The 24,055-nt window shown below is 47.8% G+C and overlaps 1 protein-coding gene across 2 annotated transcripts in view; it reads right to left on the reverse strand.

Moving 5' to 3' along the window:
• LOC100383447 (proteasome activator subunit 4) overlaps positions 1–14,339 on the reverse strand; it is a 51,680-nt gene extending 37,341 nt beyond the window's left edge. Inside the window, exons 1-4 of one of the 2 annotated variants that reach the window (XM_008649896.2) lie at positions 13,833–14,339; positions 4,147–4,249; positions 3,941–4,053; positions 3,739–3,861 (exon numbers count right to left, since the gene is read on the reverse strand). In XM_008649896.2, the coding sequence (XP_008648118.1) occupies positions 3,739–3,861; positions 3,941–4,053; positions 4,147–4,249; positions 13,833–13,993 (500 nt within the window). In that variant the 5' untranslated portion in view covers positions 13,994–14,339. The remainder of the gene's footprint in view (positions 1–3,738; positions 3,862–3,940; positions 4,054–4,146; positions 4,250–13,832) is intronic. The other variant, XM_008649897.2, reaches the window with a different exon arrangement.
• Between the last annotated feature and the right edge of the window lie 9,716 nt (positions 14,340–24,055).

Here is a 24,055-nt window from a genome sequence, read left to right on the forward strand (position 1 = left end):
TGGACAGTGGTCCTGGAAAGCGACGCTTACACTTTGAGTCCTTTTGGCCGAAGCTTGGGGGTTCCAAGGGGTTGTTCAGGAGGCTTGGAGCTCGGTTAGTAAGAAAAGTTGTCGCTTCCTAACCTTAAAATTGAAACTCAAATCAGTTGCCAGAGGGCTCCAGATCTGGAGTGACAGAAAAGTTGGCAATGTTAAATCTCAGCTTGCACTAGCTAGGGAGATTCTTCATCAACTTGAAATTGCTCAAAACTCCAAGGAGCTGTCGGCAGCAGAGATGTGGCTTAAAATGGCCTCAAGAAACATGCTCTTGCTCTGGCTTCACTCAAGCGCACTATTGCTAGGTTGAGGTCCAGAGTGAATTGGCTTAAGGAAGGGGATGCCAACACAAGGATGTTTCACTTGCATGCTCAATTTCAGAAGCGTAAAAACTTCGTTGCAAAGTTGGTTTCCAATAATACCATCTATACCAACCATGAGGATAAAGCTAAATTGGTTGATGAATTTTATAGATCCTTGTTGGGTACTAATTTGGCCGGAGTGTCTTCAATTAATCTTGATATATTGGGTACTCACAATCTTGATATGGTTGTTCTCGATTTTCCCTTCACTAAAACCGAGGTCTGGGAGATTATCAAGCAGCTGCCTTCTGACAAAGCGCTTGGCCCTGATGGTTTCATAGGCCGAGCTTGTAAGTGTTTTTGGCCTATTATCAAGGATAAGGTGATGGCAGTGGTTTCAGCAGTGTGGAGTAGGAAGTTTGCTAATTTTGATCGGTTAAACACAGCTTATGTGACTCTTCTTCCAAAAAGAATGGGACTGAAGAGATTAAAGACTTCCGTCCTATTAGTCTAGTGCATAGCATTGCCAAATTGATCACAAAAATGTTAGCCAACAGATTGGCTAGTAAGCTGCATAGTATGGTTTCTCCAAAGCAGAGTGCTTTCATCAAAGATCGCTTTATACAGGATAACTTTGTGCTAGTACAACAAACAGCTCGGCTGCTCCATCAACAAAAAAAGACCTCGGGTGCTTCTAAAGCTTGATATTACAAAGGCGTTTGGCTCAATCTCTTGGCCTTTTTTTGTTGGAAGTGCTTCAAAATTTAGGTTTTGAACAAATTTGGAGAGATATTATTAGTGGATTGTTGGTTCCACAGAAGTGCTCTTGAATGGAATCCCAGGAAAGTCCATTCAACTAAAAAGGGGTCTGAGGCAGGGTGATCCCTTGTCTCAAATACTCTTTATTCTAGTTATGGATGTTCTTGGGGGTTTGGTCTCTAAAGCTGAAGAGGAAGGGCTTTTACAACCTCTTTCTTCCAGATCCTTACATCATAGGATCTCTTTGTATGTGGACGATGTTGTTCTTTTCTTGCAGCCAAGGAAGAGCGATATTCAGATGGTTCTCAACATTCTGCACCTATTTGGGGAAGCCTCAGGTTTAAAGAATAATGTCCAGAAGAGCAATGTTTAACCTATTCGATGTGACGAACAAGATATTGCAATTCTGAAAGAGCAACTCCCTTGTGAGTTATCTGCTTTTCCTTGCACTTGCTTGGGTTTGCCACTATCCCTGAAAAACTTTCGAAGAGTCAAGTGCAACCAATCATTGACAAGATTGCGGATCAGCTTCCAGGATGTAAGGCAGATTTGATGACAAGGGTGTGGCGCAAAGTCCAAGTGCAATTTGTTTTAACAGGAATGATTATTTACCTTGCAATGGTTGTGGATTTGTCAACTTTGGCATGGAAGAAAAGAGGCTAAAGGGGGGCACAGGTTGGTGGCTCGGGGGGAAAGTCTATCGGCCTCTGGAGTTTGGAGGGCTATGTATTTTTAGCTTAAAGGAGCTTGGATGGGCCCTTCGAATGAGGTGGTTATGGTTGGCCAAGATTGACCCTGTGAGACATTGGTCTTCCCTTCCACTACAGTTTTGTGATAAAGTAAAGGCCTTTTTCTCTATAGCTTTGGTGACAGAAATTGGAAATGGTGCATCAACCTTGTTTTGGAAGGACCGATGGTTGCACGGCAGATGTATTAAGGATCTGGCACCTAGGTTGGTGGAGGTGGTTCCTAGACGTATTGCCAATAACAGGAATGTGCAAGAAGCCCTTATGAACAGGAGATGGATTTCTAATATCCAAGGTGGTCTAACTGTTGGAGTTATAGTCGAGTTCCTTAATCTTTGGGATGCCTTACGATTGGTGGAGCTGCAACCGGAGAAAGAGGATAATCACTTTTTCAGGACGGCAAATAATGATAGATACTTAGCCAACGCAGCTTGTGAGAGCCTTTTTATGGGATCAACGCAATTTGAGCCTTGTGAGAGAATTTGGCAGTCTTGGGCTCCTCCAAAATGTAAATTTTTCATGTGGCTTGTGGCTCTTAGAAGATGTTGGACAAATGATCGACTGCAAAAGCGGGGGCTTCAACACCCTGACCGTTGCCCTCTATGTGAACAAAATCTGAAAAACATCGATCATTTGATGTTGAATGTGCAAGTGATCACGTACAAGGCATTGCTGCAAAGGGGTTTAATTCCCTAATCATCCCGAGGTTCTGGACACTTTGGAACCACATAAATGGATGTGTATTTGAAAAGCTCACCCCTAATGTGGATTCGGCCTTTAGAAAAGTTGAGGAAGATACGAATCTGTGGGAGATGGCAGGGGCCAAGAGTCTCTCCCTCCTAATGGCTCCTATTCCTGGATTATAGCTAGACCTGTTCAAACGTCAGGTCAGATCGGGTTCAGGTCGACTCAAGGTCGGGTCGTGGGCCATTTAGCATGGCCCGTATCCGACCCATGCCTAATGTCGGGTCGGGTCGGGTCGGGTTGGCTCGTGCCTCCTTGTTTGACGTGTCGGGTCGGGGGGGGTTTCAGGTTGGGTCGGGTTTTTTGGCTTTAGGTCGGGTTTTTTCGGGTTGGGTCGGGTTTTGGGTCAAAATCATGGCTCGTACCCGGCCCATAAACTATTGTGGGTCAAAAATTACAGCCCGTGCCTATGATCATCTTTTTCGGGTCAGGCCAGGCCAGGTTTTTTTCGGGCCAGGGTTTTTTCGGGTCAGGCCGGGCCAGGGTTTTTTCGGGTCAGGTCGGGCCAGGGTTTTTTCGGGCGGGGCGGGTCAGGTGGCCCATGATCATCTTTGATTATAGCCTTAGGTGGTTGATCTAGTAGTTTGTTTCCTATGGATGTCTTTTTGTATTTTATTTTCTGGCCACTGTAAGGTGGTATCTTTATCTTGTATCGGTCTATTTTTTACCCTCCTATCTTCTTTTAATATGATGATGTGTAGCTCTTCTGCACGTTCGAGAAAAAAAGATAATATGATTTTCTATAAACATAGTCAAACGTAAAATAGTTATGACTGCTTAGACCATACCTAGAATAGCATTATTTTTTAGACGTGTGTTAAAACTTGGAATTACAGGCTTGACACCAATGCTAATTACCAATGAGAGTACTTAAAATGATTGAACAGGCATTTATATATTGCACTACAGGTAATTAGATACCTCTGTTATCACAAACCTTGCTTGTATTGGCTACTAACTCAAATAGAACTCAAATGAACAGATGTGAAGCATATCCTTTGTGATTCTATCTGGCCAACAGGCAAACACTATGCGGGCTTATGGAGGGTGGACAACACAGGTTATTAAAAGAAATAGTAAACCAGCAAAGCAGTTAGAAAAGCATGAGTGAGATGGAATGTAAGTAAAGATCCGTGCTGAATATGCCAAACCTGAACTCTGACCAAATTTCAGCAGCCACACCTTCAGTAAAGAAATTCCTAGATGCACACACTAAAGAGGTCACAGTCTCAAAGTGTTGCTTCCTTACTTTCCAGCCCTCAGGGCCCATGTTTCTGAAAGCGACATGACATTCACTTAGCTATTTCTGTCATTTTCTTCATCGTCATAAATGGGTACAATGTCACATTTTACCTCTTGAAATGAGTCCTTATCAACGTCTCATAAAGTGGTCTCCATTGCACAACAAGTGAAAGCCTCTTCCCATGCTTTCTTAAAAGCCTTATGAGCAGACCTCCCCACTTAATCTGATTATCATTCATTTACCAAGAAAAGAATATATCACCAAAGACCAAACAGATCTGAACTACCATGTACAAATCATTACTACTGAGCATTACCTGGACAACAAACTTGTTATGTGACGCATGAAATACCTCCAGTCCAAGCTTTACAAGAGCCTGAAGATCCTCAGAAGCAATGTCACTCTTCGCTTTAATAAAACTAAATACATTGAAAAAGAACACCGACATGAATAATCCCCAAACTTTAAAAACCACATTATTTATAAAGTATTTTAAGTCTACATAAGAAAATGTTTGCAAACAATCCCCTAAATTGTATAGAAATGACTTAATTATGGTTTCAGTTGCCTGCATCCCTTTGAATCAGATATGTTGTGTATTGTTTCCTATTGGGCCTAGACCTTGTATCCAGCCCTATATTTTTTTTTCTCGAACCACGCAAGAGAATCGTGTGCAATACTGCAATTTTATTAAGAAAAAGAGCAAGGAAACCACCCTTCCCGGCGGATGGGGTTAGTACAAACTCACACTTTACAGATTATCAAAACCAGACCCGACCCTAAGTGGTCCAGATTTTAGGATAAGGTCCTGGAGGGCTGAAGCCCTGGCCAGGCACCACATTTGTCCTTCGGCGACCACTGCTTGCACTACACTCTGATCCGCATGCCTATATGTTTCTACACATATTCTAGTAGTACAATTGATTCTTCTCCAATATGGTAACAGATGCCTTCTAACCCTAACCCTAGCCGCCAGCTACCTTCTCGGCCACCAATAGCTCACTTCCTGGCCGCCGTCAGCCATGGTCGGTCGCCCGCCGCCGCGGCCCCCTGGCGCCTCCTTTCTTTACCTAGGTGCCTCTTTCCTCCCCCATCTCTTCCCTGTCTCGCCCCGCATCGGCCTGGCCGGCAGCCACCAGGCACTAAGCACCAACCGCTGACACCGACGCCCTGGCGCGACCCACCTCGGCCTAGTCTGTCGTCGCCGACCTGCATGCCCACCCTCGACGCCAGTGCCCTAGCGTGGCCCGCCTCGGCCTTGCCAGCGACCGCTGGGCCCTAGGCGCCCGTCCCCGACGCCGGTGTCGTGGCACGGCCTTCTCCGCCCGTTGGCGCCTCTTCCCTCGCCTAGTCAACCCCTGTCCTCGTCAACGACGGGTCGACCGGCTCCGACGGGTCTTCCATCCACCGACACGCCTCCTGCTACCTCCTCTTCCTCAGGCGCTAGTGTCGTCGCCCCGTCTCTCCTTCACACCACAGCCCCCACCTCTGCCCTTCCTAGCGTGGCCACCACCGTCGTTGCTTCCTCTGTTGCTCCCCCGACGTCCTCCAGTACTACAGATGTTATTGTCCCCTCGGCTATCCTGCCAGACCCGGCCGATTTGGTCGTTGCAACGTCGACTGGCTTTCCCTGCGTGGGCATCTCCACTAGTCACGCTCCTTATGACGAGGTGGTTGTAGCCCACTCTACCCTGCCCATGGCTCTTGCCATAGCTAACTCTGTCGTCGCCACCGAACGGGAGCTTGAGCGGGCCGTCGACCTCGTATGGGAGCAGGAGCGTGACTCTGCAGACGCTCTTGTTCGTCAGATTGCCGAAAGTCGAGTGTTAGCTAGGGGAGGTCGTTGCCGACAATGCGCCTTTCATCCCCGGCGATGGCGACGGCCCCCTCATCTACGAGGCCTCTGTCGTTGCCAACCTTCACGCCTAGGCGGCTAGTGTCTAGAACATCCATTCATTGGTCATGGTTGTTCTCGACCCAGCATCCTCCAACTATGTTCACTGTGTGACCTTGTCCTCCTCACCTTGTAACACTACGCCCTTGACAACCATGTCCTCACTTACGGTTGCCTGCTTGTGCCTTCCTACCATCGTATGGACAGGGTGGTCCTATCTTGAATCCTTGGTATTGTCATTGTCAAGTTCCAGGACATCATCTGTGAGCGTGGCAGCACTGCTCATCATGCCTAGATTGCCATCGACCAGTTCCTCGGCATCTGTGAGGATCATGCCCTTCACCTCGACACTACCTTTCGGATCTTCGTCAAGGGAGACCTCTCCGTCAGTAAGTAATGTTGCCAGACGATGCCCTCTGTGGCCTCGGCAAGCCGATCTCCACCCGTACCCTCGTCCTCAACCTCCTTCGTGGCCTCAGCGAGCGCTACGACTACCTGTGGACTTTGATCGTGTGGTCCGTTTCGTTCCCTTCCTTCCAGAAGGTCTAGAACGACCTCATCCTTAAGGAGCTCTGTCAAGGGCGTTGAACCCCTGACTGGCCGGACCTCAGCTACGCAGCTCGTAGCCGTCCGTCTTCTCCGGTGGGGTGAGAATCCCCCAACCGCAGGCTTGAGAGAAGAGAGGAGAACAGGAAGTGGTTTTTCTTGCTTGCCCATTCCAAGTGCGGTTACAGCATATAAGGCCATCAGCCCACTAATTTAGGATCTCATAACAGGAAAGAACTACTAATACTAGGAAGGTTTTACTTATAGAAAGCTATCTCAATAATAGGAAGGATTTATTCATGGAAGGTTATTCCCTTATCTTAGCCACCTGTCGGGCCTTCCTCTTCGGACCTTCCTCATCTCGCGCGCCTGCTGTGCGCGTCGCGCATTCCGCTGCGCGTCGCATATCTCGGTGACGCCTAGTGTATGTGTGGTCGTAACGCCCAGCCATGACACCTCTCCCCTCCTCGAGAGGCAGCTCGTCCTCGAGCTGAAGTGCTGGATACTTGGCGTGGAATGGCTCGATATCTTCCCAGGTGGCCGATGCAGAGGATTGTCCTTTCCACTGTACCAGGATCTGTTGGACGCCACGAGCGATGCGCTGACGGACAGCGCGTTCCGGCTCTGGAATAATGGCGCCGTGGTGGACAAGTGGAAGGGGCGGGGGAGCCTCTTGTGGAGCGCCATGGAACTTCTTCAGGAGACCTACATGAAACACGTCGTGCAGGCGAGCCTGTGGTGGAAGAGCGAGGCGGACAGCCACCTCGTTGATTAGCTCGGTGATGCGGTAGGGCCCGAAGTAGCGCTGCTTGAGCTTGCCGGTGGTGGCGTGGGACAGCGACGCAACCGGTCGCTGGCGAAGTCGGAGCAACACTCAATCATCAACCTTGTAGGAAACCTCACGATGAGCCTTGTCGTAGTGTTGTTTCTGAACCGCCTGAGCTTGCTCGAGACGAGCGCGGATATCGGCGAGAAATTCCTGGTGTTCCTCCATGTTCTTGGTAATAGCCGCCACCCGTGTGTCGTCCGGCTCATAGGACCGGATGGTTGGTGGGTCGCGCCCGTAGACGACCCAGAACGGGGGATCCCGAAGCGAACTTTGGTACGCCGTATTGAAGACGAACTCCGCCCATGGGAGCCACTACAGCCAGTGACGCGGACGATCGCCCGTGAGGCAGCGAAGGTACATGATGATGACTCTGTTGGCCGCCTTGGACTGCCCATCCGACTGCGGGTGGAAGGTCGTCGTCATGTGTAACTTGGTGCCCACCAAGCGCATGAGCTCGCGCCAAAATGTCGACGTGAAGATCGGGTCGCAATCTGACACAATGGACTGTGGCACTCCATGAAGACGGACGATGTCGGCGAAGAAAGCTTGGGCGACGGACTCGGCGGAGTACGGGTGGGCGAGCGGAATGAAGTGGGAATATTTGCTGAACCGGTCGACCACGGTGAGGATGACCGAGTTGCCCCTCACGCGCGGAAGTGCCTCGATGAAGTCGATGGCGATGTCCGACCACACACACCCTGTGGTATTGGCAGAGGGAGAAGGAGGCCAGCCGGCTGCAGGTGCTCCGACTTGTAGCGCTGGCACGTGACACATTCGCGAACAAAGTCTTGTACCACCTGCTTCATGTTAGGAGAATGGAAATCACGCCGGAGTCGGTGGAGAGTGCGATGTACCCCTTCATGGCCCTCTTCGTGCACAACCCTCAGGATCTCGTGTAGGAGGCGAGACGCATGCGCGATGTAGAGGCGGCCGGCGTACTGCACCATGCCGTCGACCACCGCCCATGGGCCCCACGGGAGCCCGCGCGCACTTCATCGCGGATGGCGACGAGGGCCGGGTCGGTGAGTTGTGCTTGCCGAAGACTCGTGATGAAGTCGAAACGTGGTCCCGACAGGACCAAGACGGTCCCTTCCTCCGGTGTGTCGCGGCGGGAGAGCGCGTCGGCCACCACGTTCGCCGCCCCGGACTTGTATTCGACGGTGAAGTCGAAGCCCAGAAGTTTGCCCACCCAATGATGTTGAGGGATCGTCGCGAGGCGCTGATCGAGCAGGAACTTCAAGTTGTAGTGATCGTTTTGACGAGGAAGCGACGCCCCCAGAGGTACGGCCGCCAATTGCGAACGGCTTGGACCAGGCCGATGAGCTTGCGCTCGTAGGCAGCGAGGGCGCGGTGGCGTGGCGCTACCGACCTGCTGAAGAACGCCACCGGGTGGCCCTCCTGGACGAGGACTGCGCCGATGCCGTGTGACGAGGTGTCACATTCGACGATGAATGGCTTGGCGAAGTCCGGCAGGCGAGGATCGGGGCGGAGGAGATCGTCGTCTTGAGGGCGTCGAAAGTCGCTGTTGTCGCTTCGGACCGCTCGAAACTGTCCTTCTTAAGAAGGGCAGTTAGGGGCGCGGCGATGGTCCCGAAATTGTGCACGAATTTGCGATAGTATCCTGCCAAGCCGAGGAAGCCGCGGACCGCCCAAGCCGAACGTGGAACTGGCCACTCATGGATGGCCTGCACCTTGGCCGGATCCATGGTGACACCCACCTCGGAGATGACATGGTCGAGATACGCAACCGAGGTGGCGCCGAAAGCGCACTTGGTGCGTTTGACGAAGAGTTGGTGGTGCCGAAGCTCGGAGAAGACGGCACGGAGGTGGCGCAGGTGGTCGGCACATGTCTTGTCGTAAATTAGAATGTCATCAAAGAAGACGAGGACGAACCGGCGGAGGAATGGCCGGAGAACATCGTTCATGAGCGCCTGGAATGTGGCCGGGGCATTGCAGAGGCCGAACGCCATCACCAGGAACTCGTACAGGCCATCATGAGTACGGAACGCGGTCTTGTGCACATCCTCAGCCCGCATCCGCACTTGATGGTAATCGGACCGTAAGTCAAGCTTGGTGAAGAAGCGCGCGTCGTGGAGCTCGTCGAGTAGCTCGTCGACCACCAGAATGGGGAAGGCGTCCTTGACGGTGAGCGCATTCAGGGCGCGGTAATCCACGCAAAAGCGCCACAACCCGTCTGGTTTCTTGACGAGGAGGACCGGCGAGGAAAACGGTGAGTCGCTGCGGCGGACGATGCCCTGCTCAATCATGGCGGCACACTGCCGCTCGAGTTCATTCTTGTGGGCGACCGGGTACCTGTACGGCCGCACCGCCACCAGGGCAGCATCGGGCTTGAGGATGATGCGGTGGTCGCGACCCTGGGCTGGAGGTAGACCGGTTGGCTCAGCGAAGATGTCGTCGAAAGCGCCCAGCAGCCCGTCTTGGAGGGCATCCGCGGCCGCAGCCACGGCCAGGCTCCGATACCAAGTTGTCAAGGGCGTTGAACCCCTGACTGGCCGGACCTCGGCTACGCAGCTCATAGCCGTCCGTCTTCTCCAGTGGGGTGAGAATCCCCCAATCGCAGGCTTGAGAGAAGAGAGGAGAACAGGAAGTGGTTTTTCTTGCTTGCCCATTCCAAGTGCGGTTACAGCATATAAGGCCATCAGCCCACTAATTTAGGATCTCATAACAGGAAAGAACTACTAATACTAGGAAGGTTTTACTTATAGAAAGCTATCTCAATAATAGGAAGGATTTATTCATGGAAGGCTATTCCCTTATCTTAGCCACCTGCCGGACCTTCCTCTTCCGGACCTTCCTCATCTCGCGCGCCTCCTGTGCGCACCGCGTGTTCTGCTGCGCGTCGCATATCTCGACGACGCCTAGTGTATGTGTGGTCGTAACGCCCGGCCATGACAAGCTCACTAAGGGGACCTCGGTTCCCCCTACCACTTCACAAGCTCTCTATAGCCTCGGTCCTATTGGGTTGTCTCCGCGCCCAAGGCCCCCAACTTCTATCGCTGGGACCTCCTCGCCTCGTCCTCCTGCCCCCTCTGACCCTCCTTCCAACTATGGTGGGGGCATCCATCATTGGCACAAGCGTGGTGGTGGAGGTCATGCTAGAGGCAGAGGTGGTGGTGCTGGCCAGGGTGGTGCACCCTGGTCGTCCCTCTAGAACCCATGGACCGGCCAAATCACTGTGGCCTAGCCTGTCCATAGGTGGCCCGCTGTCGCGTCCATTGTCGACTCAGCATGCGCTCCTTACCACTTCATCCTTTGGTGGTCCAAGTTGTCTTCTTGAGCCCTCGCCTTCGGCTCCACCAGCACTGCCCCAGGCACCGCTTCTCCCTCACTCGCTGCTGACGCCCCACATGGCTCCATCCTGGATGTCGTGGTCTGAGGCGTGGGACCAAGTGTCTCTTGCTAACTCGTTTAGCACGATGACCTTGACCCCTCCTACAGCCATCACTGACTGGATGACTAACTCTGGTGCCTCGTTCCATACCACTCCGGACGCCGGTATCCTCTTCCCATCCTTCATATCCTTCTTCCATCATTGTTGGCAATGGTTTTGTTCTTCCAGTCACCTCCATCAGCGACTCGATTCTTCCTAGTCCTTTTTGTCTTCGCAATGTTCATGTTGTTCCTGACATTATTCAAAACCTTTTGTTTGTTCATCAGTTCATGTTGACAATTCTTGTTCCATGAGTTTAACCCTTTCGGTTTGTCCGTGAAGGATTTTGCCACTAAAAGTCTTCTCGCGCGGTGTGATAGCTCTAGGCACTGTACACCCTTTATCTTCTTGTGCCCCTTACTTCGACATCTTTGTCCCCCTCACCTGCTTTGACTACTACCGCTTCATCCACTACTTGGCATCACCGGCTCGGACATCCGGGTCCTGATGTTATGTCCAAGTTGTGTAGTAGTTATGTCATCCCTTGTACTCGAGCCCCCATGAGTCTCTATGCCATGCCTATCAGTTGGGTCATCATGTTAGGCTCCCTTTTCCTAACTCCTATCAGGTTGTGCTCCCTTTTGATTGCATTCACTATGATTTGTGGACCTCTACTGTTCTGAGTGTTTCGGACTATAAGTATCATCTTGTGATTCTTGATGATTGCTCTCACTACTCGTGGACTTTTAGTTGTGTTTGAAGTCTGATATGTTCCCCACGTTTTCTCATTTCTTCGCCTAGGTGTCCACTTAGTTCGGTTGCACCCTCCAGGCTGATCAGTGTGACAATCGGAGAAAGTTTGATAACTCTTCTTTCATGTCTTCTTCCTCTCCCATGGCATCTAGTTCCAGATGTCCCGCCCCTACACTTCTCCCCAAAACGGCATGCGCTCCCTACTTTTTTAGGCCTCGATTCTTGTTCGGTTCTGGGCTAAGGCTCTCCACACCACCACTTACCTGCTTAATTGTCTTCCCAATAAAACGATCAGTGCTTGCACCCCTCACACTTTGCCTCATGGATGCTTTCTTGTTTCTTTGCTTTTGGCCACCGCAAAGGGGGCCTTTCCTCTCCCTGTACTGGTCCTTTATGGACCTTTTCCTTTCTCTTCTTAATATAATGATATGCATCTCTCTTGCGCGTTCAATAAAAAACCTCACTTTGCCTTATTTGACTCCACTCCTAGTCATGAGCATCTTCGCGTCTTCGGTTGTGCTTGCTACCCCAACCTTTCCACCTCCGCTCCTCATAAACTTGTCCCCATTCGACTCATTGTGTCTTTCTTGACTACTCCCCTGATCACAAAGGGCAGTGTCTCGGTCTTTCCACCCAGCGCCTTTTGATCTCTCACCACGTCGTCTTCAACAAGTCTTCCTTTCCCTTCACCTCCCCCTCCACCTCTGTTTCTGATTTGGATTCCCTTTTCGCGACTGACCATGTGGATTCCCCTAGATAGCCACCTCTAGTTTTTCCCCTGCAGGTTCGTCCTCCGCCACGTCACATGTGGCCCTGGTGTCACCAGTCGTGTCGTGTGCGACCTCGACGTCCCCCACCATGCCCCCTACGGCCCCACCATCCCCAGTCGTGTTGTGCGCAGCCTCAGCGGCCTCTTTCGGGCCCCACACAACTTCGGTACCTCGCTACCAAGATCTTATGCATGTCTATCGGCAATGTGCACGGGATCCACACATGAATTTGACGCCTCCTACGCCACTTGCAACCTTGCTGCGTTTCGCCGGCCCCATCCATGTCTATCACCGTTGTACACAGGATCGTCATCGACCCACTCCCGTGACGAGCCGTTGGTCTACCACCCTCCCCTCCTCCGTTGAGATCCCCATCACAACCATCTGATGGGACTCGCCACACTGCTGGGGTCCTCCAGCCTGTTGACCGTCTTGTCCTCTCGACGATTGCCTCGCTGCTAGTGATCTCCCCTGTGCCACCATCCGTCCATCGCACTCTTGCAGGCCCTCACTGGTGTCATGCTATGAAGGATGAGGATACTCTACTTGCCAATCACACCTAGGACTTGGTTCTACGCCCCACTCGTGGCAACACTATGGCTGGCAAGTGGGTGTTCACCAACAAGAGGCAATCAATGGCTCCTTCGACCGATACAAGGCTCAGTGGGGTCCTTCGAGGGTTTACTCAACGTCTGGACATTGACTATGATGAGACCAAACAGGCCCTAAATGCCTAGTTTTTCAACCGGCTTTTGTGAGAATCGTTTTTTTGTGAAAACCATCCAAAATCGTGAATACAGAATCGGTCGAGTCGTCGCGATAGTAGGAATCGTCATTTTAAAGATCCTAAACCCTATGGACTCATTCATCTTCCTCCACATGTAATTCCCACGATACTCAAATTCACCCCACAACCAGATTCTCTTCACAGCTAGATTCTAAGAAAAGCTCGTCAGAAACAAGCTAAAACAAACAGGCACATAAGCTTTTGCGATAGAATCATACAGCTGAATCATGTTTCAATAGGATTGGAAACGAAACCAGGATCTTCTGATCACTTCACGTTTTGTCAGCATGAAAGTTGGGTGAAATAGGAAAAATACATTGAAAGAGGCATAATCTCTTTTTTGTGATGGTATTTGCTGATGAAATTCTTCAGAGTGAAATTTTATGCAAAAGCACAATCGATTACATGGAATTTACATTCAGCCAACACACAGTTGTGCATTTAATAGTATAACATTTTATCAAAAATAGTTTCCAAAAATCCAAATGTATTCAGCAAACATACAGCTGTGCATTTGACAGTATAGTAAATCTAAGGATAGTTAAACATACTTCTGGCAATTGTAATAATCTGATTTTCTAATTCTGATCAAAATCAAACCTCAAAAGAGGCAGTTCTCTGGAATTACTCATTTGATGTTCTAAATTTCAATGTGATCCCTAGTTCAGAAAATTTGGCAGAGAACTGGAGCACAAAACAGAACGAAAAAGTGCTTGCAGAATACCTAATTTTGAAATTGCACACCAAAAGAACACGGACACTAGGAAGCTCAGATAGTGATTGCCGCAACTCAAAATTCCCCTACTCAAATGCGATAGCATCAAGCAAACATCAGCACTCAGCCAAACTAAAAGCCAAATCCGCTACTCGATAAACTGGATTGCTAAGTCAAGTTAGGCAACAGCAGTCGACGAAGCACCAATCGAGCAGCAGGGCGTCGCCCACGCGAACCAGCAGAACGAAGCATAAACGAGACCTCAAAGCAATCGAACCGCAGCCGCGGAAGGGATGGGAATTCGAGGGAACAATTACAGGTCGAACACGGAGATCCACTTGAGTGTGGCGTAGGCGGAGTCGGAGTCCCCGGGCAGCCACGCGTCCGCGGCGGTCCGCACAGCGCCCGCAAAGGCAGCTGCCTCCCCACGCGCCGCGGTCGACACCGGTGGCGGTAGCCACGCGTTGTAGAGGTGCATCCTCCAATCTTCCCTCGGACCCTCGCACTGCCGCCGCCGTGGATGCCCTCTGAGTCAGAGCTCCGCGGGTCAAGCCAAGGCGAAAATGGATGGGTGGTGGTAGGTTTGGGGGGTTAGTTGGGGAGACTTGGGCGGCGCGGGATACTTGGCCGATTTCTTTCTTCGCCTCCAAGACAAGATGTGGGTGTAGCCGTGGAGACGACGACGACGACGACGACCCAAGGGAGAGAGACCTGGGGCTAGGGCGGCCGGTGCTCCACACGACCATCCGGTGCTGTTATCGTTGACGCACGGCCTCGTGTGGAAGGGGACAGTAGCGGGGTAAAGTTGGCCAAAAGGTTAATTCAAATCATAACATTACTATTCCTGATGTTGATATTATAAACATACCATTATAATTCATTAATTTGTATCGAACGAGAGAAATATCATTTTGTACCATTCTAACGACATATGTCTCACGCGTACATATTAGTCTGGTTGACTGGGCGTTCATAGCCACAATCGTGCGATTCATGCCGTCTAGAAATGGAAGTTTTTGGGTATGAACAGACACATTTTGGAGCCGGAGAGATCTAAATTGCTCTGTGTCCGAAGTTGTGTTGTTTTATCTTCGTATCATCATCTGTCTCTGAAGGTGAATCATGTATGTACTACTAAATCTTAGGGGAAGTTTTAATCTTATATGTTGTATAAACCTTTTATCAAGCTTATTTCGAGAACAAACATACAACACATCTTTGATGATGAATTTGCACTGGCCTATGACAGTTCATTTCATCCTTGTGATAATGTGAAGCTTTGTCCATTTTCTAAAATTAGAGTGTGGGTTTTTGCATTATTATTAAAATAAAGATAACCTTTTCGTCCAACTGAAATAGTTTCATATTTCATATGTACTTTACTTAAATATATTTTTCCCGGAACCATGTTGTGTTGCTGTTTGACGACAGGCCGAATCGAGATCTAATGTGTGGACGGGGGAGGCAAGGAACGACAGGAGGGCGCGGACAATACGTGTTGGCCTATGGACATGAGACTGCCTGACGCTGAAGCGGTTGTTGTGTTGTATGTCGGGGACATCGACGGGTACATTAGGTTTTTTGCTGCTGCTGGCTAGGTAAGTGGACAGTCGTTACACTAGGATGTTGCGTAGTGCAGATATGGCGAAGATCCTTGTCTAGAGGTTGTGAGGCCTATGTTTAGAGGCCGCAACACCTTTATAAAAACAAAGTGACTCTTTGGAGCTTAATTCATTTATCTTAGCTTTTGTATGGAGATGTGGAATTGTTAGCCTTTAAGGTGCCACTTTCTGTAAACTCTTTGAACCGCTAGGTTAAACCGTTGAGCAAGTAGCATTTCTTCTGTTGAACTTTCAACTGCATATGTAATGTTTATTTCCCTGGACCATAGATGACAGACACACATTTCTATTTCTGTATGCAACACAGGTGATGAAGATGGTGGTTGACTTATTGAAATAAGTTAGCTTTCAGATTAGGGGTCCCACTGTAACGAAATTATTATGGTATGTCTTCTCCATCATTTTTTTCCATGTGCTTAGAACGAACATAGCATTTAACATAATTTCCTTTTGCATGTTACCATATAAGAACAAGTTTAATAATATAGCCAACTGTTGGCTATAAGAATGTTTGCAATTAGTTTTTCATTATTAATACATGATTTTACTTATCTTTTCTACAAAGTTTCTTGATTCTTGTGTCTAAGCTAACTCTAAGTTTGTAGCCCACTTATCTTTTCTTGACCTTATTATTTAGCTTGTTTACAACCTTTTATCATACTTTCTCTAAAAATTATGTCTTACTAGAGTTAAAGGAAATCCAGACTCTAATACTAGATAAATGTCTGTTTTAGGCTAGCTCCAGCAAGAGACCCTAAAGGGTTATGTACACTAAATATAGAGGATCAAATGATCCTCTACGCTCTCCAGCAGCGTCCTCTAAGCGGTCCTCTAAATTTAGAGGACGCTGCTGGATTCTCTCTATATAAAATTTCTCTAAACGGTCCTCTATCCATTTAAATACTTTAAATAACCAGTTTAGCAAAACGAAAATATATATAATACATTTAAGAGTATGACAAATACGTATGTACAAAAAATAAAAATAAAAAATGTCTCCAATATAGATATTTGAGTATAGAGGACGTGATTTAGATGACATTGTTGGAGAGGAAGAAGATATAAAGGATGGAATCTTTTAGAGAAGACTGTAAAGGACGGATATAGAGGATGAATATAGAGAACGTTGCTGGAGACAGCCTTAGGCAATTCATAGGTTCGTGTCCTGGATGCAATGTAAGTGGTACTTTGGAGCATGTGCATCTACTTCTCATAATGTTTTTTGATAATATGTTTTTATTAAAAATCAGAGTACAAGAATAGGAAAACTTTAGTCCATGTACAACTACCTTGCAGAATTGAGCTTGCTGGATCATGGTTGCATAAGCTACCTACCCTCTGCTGTTGCCTGCATATTTGTAGCCAGATTCACAATCTACCCAAAGACTCCTCATTCTGATCTAAGTTTCTAATTTTTTTTCGTGTTTGATCTAAGTGATGAGAAATACCTTCTACTCATTCTGAATGTTGTAGCCTCCTATTTGTCTTTTTGTGATTTGTCATGATCTAGCATTTTTATGGGATGCACTACCGGAATCGCAGGCTTTGCCGAGTGTTGTCTTCTTTGTCGAGTGCCTTTTGTCGGGCACTCGACAAAGAAGGCTTTGTCGAGTGCCGCACTCGGTAAAGTTAGGCTCTCGGCAAAGAGCCCCTTTACCGAGTGCTGAACACTCGGCACAGGACGGCACTCGGCAAAGACAAGTTTGCCGAGGATCAAACACTCGGCAAAGGGGGCTGTCGGCAAAGCGCCGTCAGCGGTCGTCCCAAAGCTGACGGTCGTCAGTCTTTGCCGAGAGCCAACGGATGGCACTCGGCAAAGAGGCTTCTTTGACGAGTGTTACACAGTAGGCACTCGGCAAAGCATACTTTGCCGAGTGTCATCTCTAGACACTCGGCAAAGTATTTTTTTTATTTTTTTATTTTGTCTCTCAAAATTTTTGTGGTATGTTCCTACACTATGTAGACCTACATGTATCATTTGTGGACAATTTTAACAGAGTTTTCAATCGTTAGTAGATTTAGTTCGTTTATTTGAATTTCTTCGGAAAATTTAGATTTGAACTGCAGGTCACTCGAAACTTGGAAAATCGTGCATGCAAAAATGATATTCATGTTACTTAGCATAAGTTACGACCGATTCCAGGAGCGGACCGGAAACTTCGAGCAACATGCTCACTAAACATGGCCGTGAACTTGCCATACAGCTGTTTAAAAATTTTATAAAACACAAACAAAGTCAGAAAATCATGAAACTTGTCCACGTGTCATGATATCATATGTACAGGCTGTGATAAAAATTTTAGAATGTTTGGACAAAGTTGTGAGACACTATGTGTACAAACCTAGAAGATCCACATTGAAACTCTATGATTTCATGTGTAGTTCTCTTAGGTTTCTACACATAATGTCTCACAATTTTCTCCAACCATTCTAAATTTTTTATCACAGACTCTACATATGATATCATGACACGTGGACAAGTTTCATGATTTTCTAAGTTTGTTTGTGTTTTATAAAATTTTTAAACAGCTGTATGGCAAGTTCACGGCCATGTTTAGTGAGCATGTTGCTCGAAGTTTCCGGTCCGCTCCTGTAATCGGTCGTAACTTATGCTAAGTAACATGAATATCATTTTTGCATGCACGGTTTTCCAAGTTTCGAGTGACCTGCAGTTCAAATCTAAATTTTCCGAAGAAATTCAAATAAACGAACTAAATCTACTAACGATTGAAAACAATTTTCTAATTGTCTCAAAATGGTACATGTAGGTCTATATAGTGTAGGAACATACCACAAAAAATTTGGTTGGGAAAATAAAAAAAAATGTACTTTGCCGAGTGTCCAAAGAAGACACTCGGCAAAGACTCTCTTTGCCGAGTGCCAGCCTGGCAGCACTCGGCAAAAACAATAAGTTAAGGTTTTACCGAGTGTCTGTCAGTCGGCACTCGGCAACGATGGCTTTGCCGAGTGCCAGGTCCGCGACACTCGGCAAAATGTATTTTAAAATTTTTAAAAAATTCTTTGTTGAGTGCCCGCGATCTGGCACTCGGCAAAGCCGTTGAATAATACTTCAGTCGTCTTCCTCTCTTCTTCTCTTCGCTCACTTCCTCTCTTCTCTCTTCTATATCGCGTCGCCGCCACGCCGCCGGGCCGCGCCCCGCCCCCACGCCGCCGGGCCGCACTCCGCCGCCCCCACGCCGCCAAGCGCCGCAGCCCCCACGCCACCATGAAAGGGAATTAGGCTTACACCTAGTCCCTAACTAATTTTGGTGGTTGAATTGCCCAACACAAATAATTGGACTAACGAGTTTGCCCAAGTGTATAGATTATACAGGTGTAAAAGGTTCACACTCAGCCAATAAAAAGATCAAGTTTTGGATTCAACAAAGGAGCAAAGGGGCAACCGAAGGCACCTCTGGTCTGGCGCACCGGACTGTCCGGTGCACAAAGGACTCCAACTCGAACTCGCCACCTTCGGGAATTTCCAGAGGCACTCGCGCTATAATTCACCGGACTGTCCGGTGTACACTGGACAGTGTCCGGTGCGCCAAGGAGGAGCGGCCTCAGGAACTCGCTAGCTTCGGGAATCTCCAACTGCTAGTCCGCTATAATTCACCGGACATGTCCGGTGTGCACCGGACTGTCCGGTGCAACTCCGGAGCAACGGCTATTCGGCGCCAACGGCTACCTGCGACGCATTTAATGCGCGCTCTGCGCGCGCAGAAGGCAGGCGTGTCCATACTGGCACACCGGACAGCAAACAGTACATGTCCGGTGTGCACCGGACATCCAGGCGGGCCCACAAGACAGAAGCTCCAACGGTCAGAATCCAACGGCAGTGATGACGTGGCGGGGGCACCGGACATGTCCGGTGTGCACCGGACTGTCCGGTGCGCCATCGAGCAGACAGCCTCCCAACGGCCACTTTTGGTGGTTGGGGCTATAAATACCCCAACCACCCCACCATTCATTGCATCCAAGTTTTCCACTTCCCAACTACTACAAGAGCTCTAGCATTCAATTCTAGACACACCAAAGAGATCAAATCCTCTCCAAATTCCACACAACGCCATAGTGACTAGAGAGAGTGATTTGCTTGTGTTCTTTCGAGCTCTTGCGCTTGGATTGCTTTCTTCTTTCTTGATTCTTTCATTGCTATCAAGCTCACTTGTAATTGAGGCAAGAGACACCAATCTTGTGGTGGTCCTTGTGGGAACTTTGTGTTCCAAGTGATTGAGAAGAGAAAGCTCACTCGATCCGTGGGATCGTTTGAGAGAGGGAAGGGTTGAAAGAGACCCGGCCTTTGTGGCCTCCTCAACGGGGAGTAGGTTTGCAAGAACCGAACCTCGGTAAAACAAATCCGCGTGTCACACTCTTCATTTGCTTGCGATTTGTTTTTCCACCCTCTCTCTCGCGGACTCGTTTCTTTATTACTAACGCTAACCCGGCTTGTAGTTGTGTTTATATTTGTAAAATTCAGTTTTGCCCTATTCACCCCCCTCTAGGCGACTATCAATTGGTATCAGAGCCCGGTGCTTCATTAGAGCCTAACCGCTCGAAGTGATGTCGGAAGATCACGCCAAGAAGGAAATGGAGACCGACGAAAAGCCCACTACAAGCCACGGGAGCACTTCATCGGAAGAGTCCCGCACCAAGAGGAGGGAGAAGAAGAAGAGCTCCTCCAATAAAGGGAAGGAGAAGAAATCTTCTTCTCACCACAAAGAGAAGAAGGAAAAATCTTCTTCCCACAAGCCGCATCGGAGTGGGGACAAGCAAAAGAGGATGAGGAAAGTGGTCTACTACGAGACCGACACTTCATCAACATCGACCTCCGGCTCCGATGCGCCCTCCGTAACTTCTAAACGCCAAGAGCGTAAGAAGTTTAGTAAGATCCCTTTACACTATCCTCGCATTTCTAAACATGCACCTTTACTTTCCGTCCCATTAGGCAAACCACCAACTTTTGATGGTGAAGATTATGCTAGGTGGAGTGATTTAATGCGATTTCATCTAACCTCACTCCACAAAAGTATATGGGATGTCGTTGAGTTTGGTGCACAGGTACCATCCATAGGGGATAAAAATTATGATGAGGATGAGGTGGCCCAAATCGAGCACTTCAACTCTCAAGCAACAACAATACTCCTTGCCTCTTTAAGTAGAGAGGAGTATAACAAAGTGCAAGGGTTGAAAAGCGCCAAGGAGGTTTGGGATGTACTCAAAACCGCGCACGAAGGAGATGAGCTCACAAAGATCACCAAGAGGGAAACGATCGAGGGGGAGCTCGGTCGGTTCCGGCTTCACAAAGGGGAAGAGCCACAACACATGTACAACCGGCTCAAGACCTTGGTGAACCAAGTGCGCAACCTCGGGAGCAAAAAGTGGGATGACCACGAGGTGGTTAAGGTTATTCTAAGATCTCTTATTTTCCTTAACCCTACTCAAGTTCAATTAATTCGCGGCAACCCAAGATATACACTAATGACCCCCGAGGAAGTAATCGGGCATTTTGTAAGTTTTGAGTGCATGATCGAAGGCTCGAGGAAGATCAACGAGCTTGACGAACCCACCACATCCGAAGCTCAACCCGTCGCATTCAAGGCGACGGAAGAAAAGAAGGAGGAGTCCACACCAAGTCGACAACCAATCGACACCTCCAAGCTCGACAATGAGGAAATGGCGCTCGTCATCAAGAGCTTCCGCCAAATCCTCAAGCAAAGGAGAGGGAAAGACTACAAGTCCCGCTCCAAGAAGGTTTGCTACAAATGTGGTAAGCCCGGTCATTTTATTGCTAAATGTCCCATATCTAGTGACAGTGACCGAGGCGACGACAAGAAGGGGAGAAGAAAGGAGAAGAAAAGGTACTACAAGAAGAAGGGCGGCGATGCCCATGTTTGTCGGGAGTGGGACTCCGACGAAAGTTCTAGCGACTCCTCCGACGACGAGGACGCCGCCAACATCGCCGTCACCAAGGGACTCCTCTTCCCCAACGTCGGCCACAAGTGTCTCATGGCCAAGGACGGCAAAAAGAAGGTTAAATCTAAATCCTCCACTAAATATGAATCCTCTAGTGACAATAATGCTAGTGATGAGGAAGATAACTTGCGCTCTCTTTTTGCCAACCTCAACATGCAACAAAAGGAAAAACTTAATGAATTGATTAGTGTCATCCATGAAAAGAATGATCTCTTGGACACCCAAGAGGACTTCCTAATCAAGAAAAATAAAAAGCATGTTAAGGTCAAAAATGCTTATGCTCTAGAAATTGAGAAATGTGAAAAACTATCTAGTGAGCTAAGCACTTGCCATGAGATGATTGACAACCTTAGACATGAAAATGCGAGTTTAAATGCTAAGGTTGATTCACATGTTTGCAATGTTTCAATTCCCAACCCTAGAGATAATAATGATGATTTGCTTGCTAGGATTGAAGAATTGAACATTTCTCTTGCTAGTCTTAGATTAGAAAATGAAAATTTGATTGCTAAGGCTAAAGATTTTGATGTTTGCAATGCTACAATTTCCGACCTTAGAACTAAGAATGATATGTTACATGCTAAGATTGTTGAACTTAATTCTTGCAAACCATCTACATCTACCATTGAGCATGTCACTATTTGCACTAGATGTAGAGATATTGATGTTGATGCTATTCATGATCACATGACTTTAATTAAACAACAAAATGATCATATAGCAAAATTAGATGCTAAAATTGCCGAGCATAACTTAGAAAATGAAAAATTTAAATTTGCTAGAAGTATGCTCTATAATGGGAGACGCCCTGGCATCAAGGATGGCATTGGCTTCCAAAGGGGAGACAATGTCAAACTTAGTGCCCCTCCTAAAAGATTGTCAAATTTTGTTAAGGGCAAGGCTCCCATGCCTCAGGATAACGAGGGTTACATTTTATACCCTGTCGGTTATCCCGAGGACAAGATTAGGAAAATTCATTCTAGGAAGTCTCACTCTGGTTCTAACCATGCTTTTATGTATAAGAGTGAGGCATCTAGCTCTAGGCAACCAACACGTGCTAAGTTGCCTAAGAAGAAAATTCCTACTGCATCAAATGAACATGGTCTTTCATTTAAAACTTTTGATGCATCTTATGTGTTGACTAACAAATCCGGCAAAGTAGTTGCCAAATATGTTGGGGGCAAGCACAAGGGGTCAAAGACTTGTGTTTGGGTACCCAAAGTTCTTGTGTCTAATGCCAAAGGACCCAAAACCATTTGGGTACCTAAAGTCAAGAACTAAACTTGTTTTGTAGGTTTATGCATCCGGGGGCTCAAGTTGGATACTCGACAGCGGGTGCACAAACCATATGACAGGGGAGAAAAGGATGTTCTCCTCCTATGAGAAAAACAAAGATCCCCAACGAGCTATCACATTCGGGGATGGAAATCAAGGTTTGGTCAAAGGTTTGGGTAAAATTGCTATTTCACCTGACCATTCCATTTCAAATGTTTTTCTTGTTGATTCATTAGATTACAATTTGCTTTCTGTATCTCAATTGTGCAAAATGGGCTACAACTGTCTTTTCACTGATATAGGTGTCACTGTCTTTAGAAGAAGTGATGATTCAATAGCATTTAAGGGTGTGTTAGAGGGTCAGCTATACTTAGTAGATTTTGATAGAGCTGAACTCGACACATGCTTAATTGCTAAGACTAACATGGGTTGGCTCTGGCACCGCCGACTAGCACATGTTGGGATGAAGAATCTTCATAAGCTTCTAAAGGGAGAACACATTTTAGGACTAACAAATGTTCATTTTGAGAAAGACAGGGTTTGTAGCGCATGCCAAGCAGGAAAGCAAGTTGGAACCCATCATCCACACAAGAACATCATGACGACCGACAGGCCGCTTGAGCTACTCCACATGGATCTATTCGGCCCGATTGCTTACATAAGCATCGGCGGGAGTAAGTATTGTCTTGTAATAGTGAATGATTATTCTCGCTTCACTTGGGTATTCTTTTTACAGGAAAAATCTCAAACCCAAGAGACCTTAAAGGGATTCTTGAGACGGGCTCAAAATGAGTTCGGCTTAAGGATCAAGAAAATAAGAAGCGACAACGGAACGGAGTTCAAGAACTCTCAAATCGAAGGCTTCCTTGAGGAGGAGGGCATCAAGCATGAGTTCTCTTCTCCCTACACCCCACAACAAAATGGTGTAGTGGAGAGGAAGAATCGAACTCTATTGGACATGGCAAGAACCATGCTTGATGAGTACAAGACATCGGATCGGTTTTGGGCGGAGGCGGTCAACACCGCTTGCTACGCCATCAACCGGTTGTATCTTCACCGAATCCTCAAGAAGACATCATATGAACTCCTAACCGGTAAAAAGCCCAACATTTCATATTTTAGAGTCTTTGGTAGCAAATGTTTTATTCTTGTTAAAAGAGGTAGAAAATCTAAATTTGCTCCTAAGACTGTAGAAGGCTTTTTACTAGGATATGATTCAAACACAAGGGCATATAGAGTCTTTAACAAGTCCACTGGACTAGTTGAAGTCTCATGTGACGTTGTGTTTGATGAGACTAACGGCTCTCAAGTAGAGCAAGTTGATCTTGATGAGATAGGTATTGAAGAGGCTCCGTGCATCGCGCTAAGGAACATGTCCATTGGGGATGTGTGTCCTAAGGAATCCGAAGAGCCTCCAAATGCACAAGATCAACCATCCTCCTCCACACAAGCATCTCCACCAACTCAAAATGAGGAAGAGGCTCAAGTTGATGAAGAAGAAGATCAATCAAATGAGCCACCTCAAGATGACGGCATAGATCAAGGGGGAGATACAAATGATCAAGACAAGGAGGATGAAGAGCAAAGGCCGCCACACCCAAGAGTCCACCAAGCAATCCAACGAGATCACCCCGTCGACACCATCCTCGGCGACATTCATAAGGGGG

The sequence above is a fragment of the Zea mays genome, chromosome 6 (assembly GCF_902167145.1).
Source record: "Zea mays cultivar B73 chromosome 6, Zm-B73-REFERENCE-NAM-5.0, whole genome shotgun sequence".
NCBI classification, from domain to species: Eukaryota; Viridiplantae; Streptophyta; class Magnoliopsida; order Poales; family Poaceae; genus Zea; species Zea mays.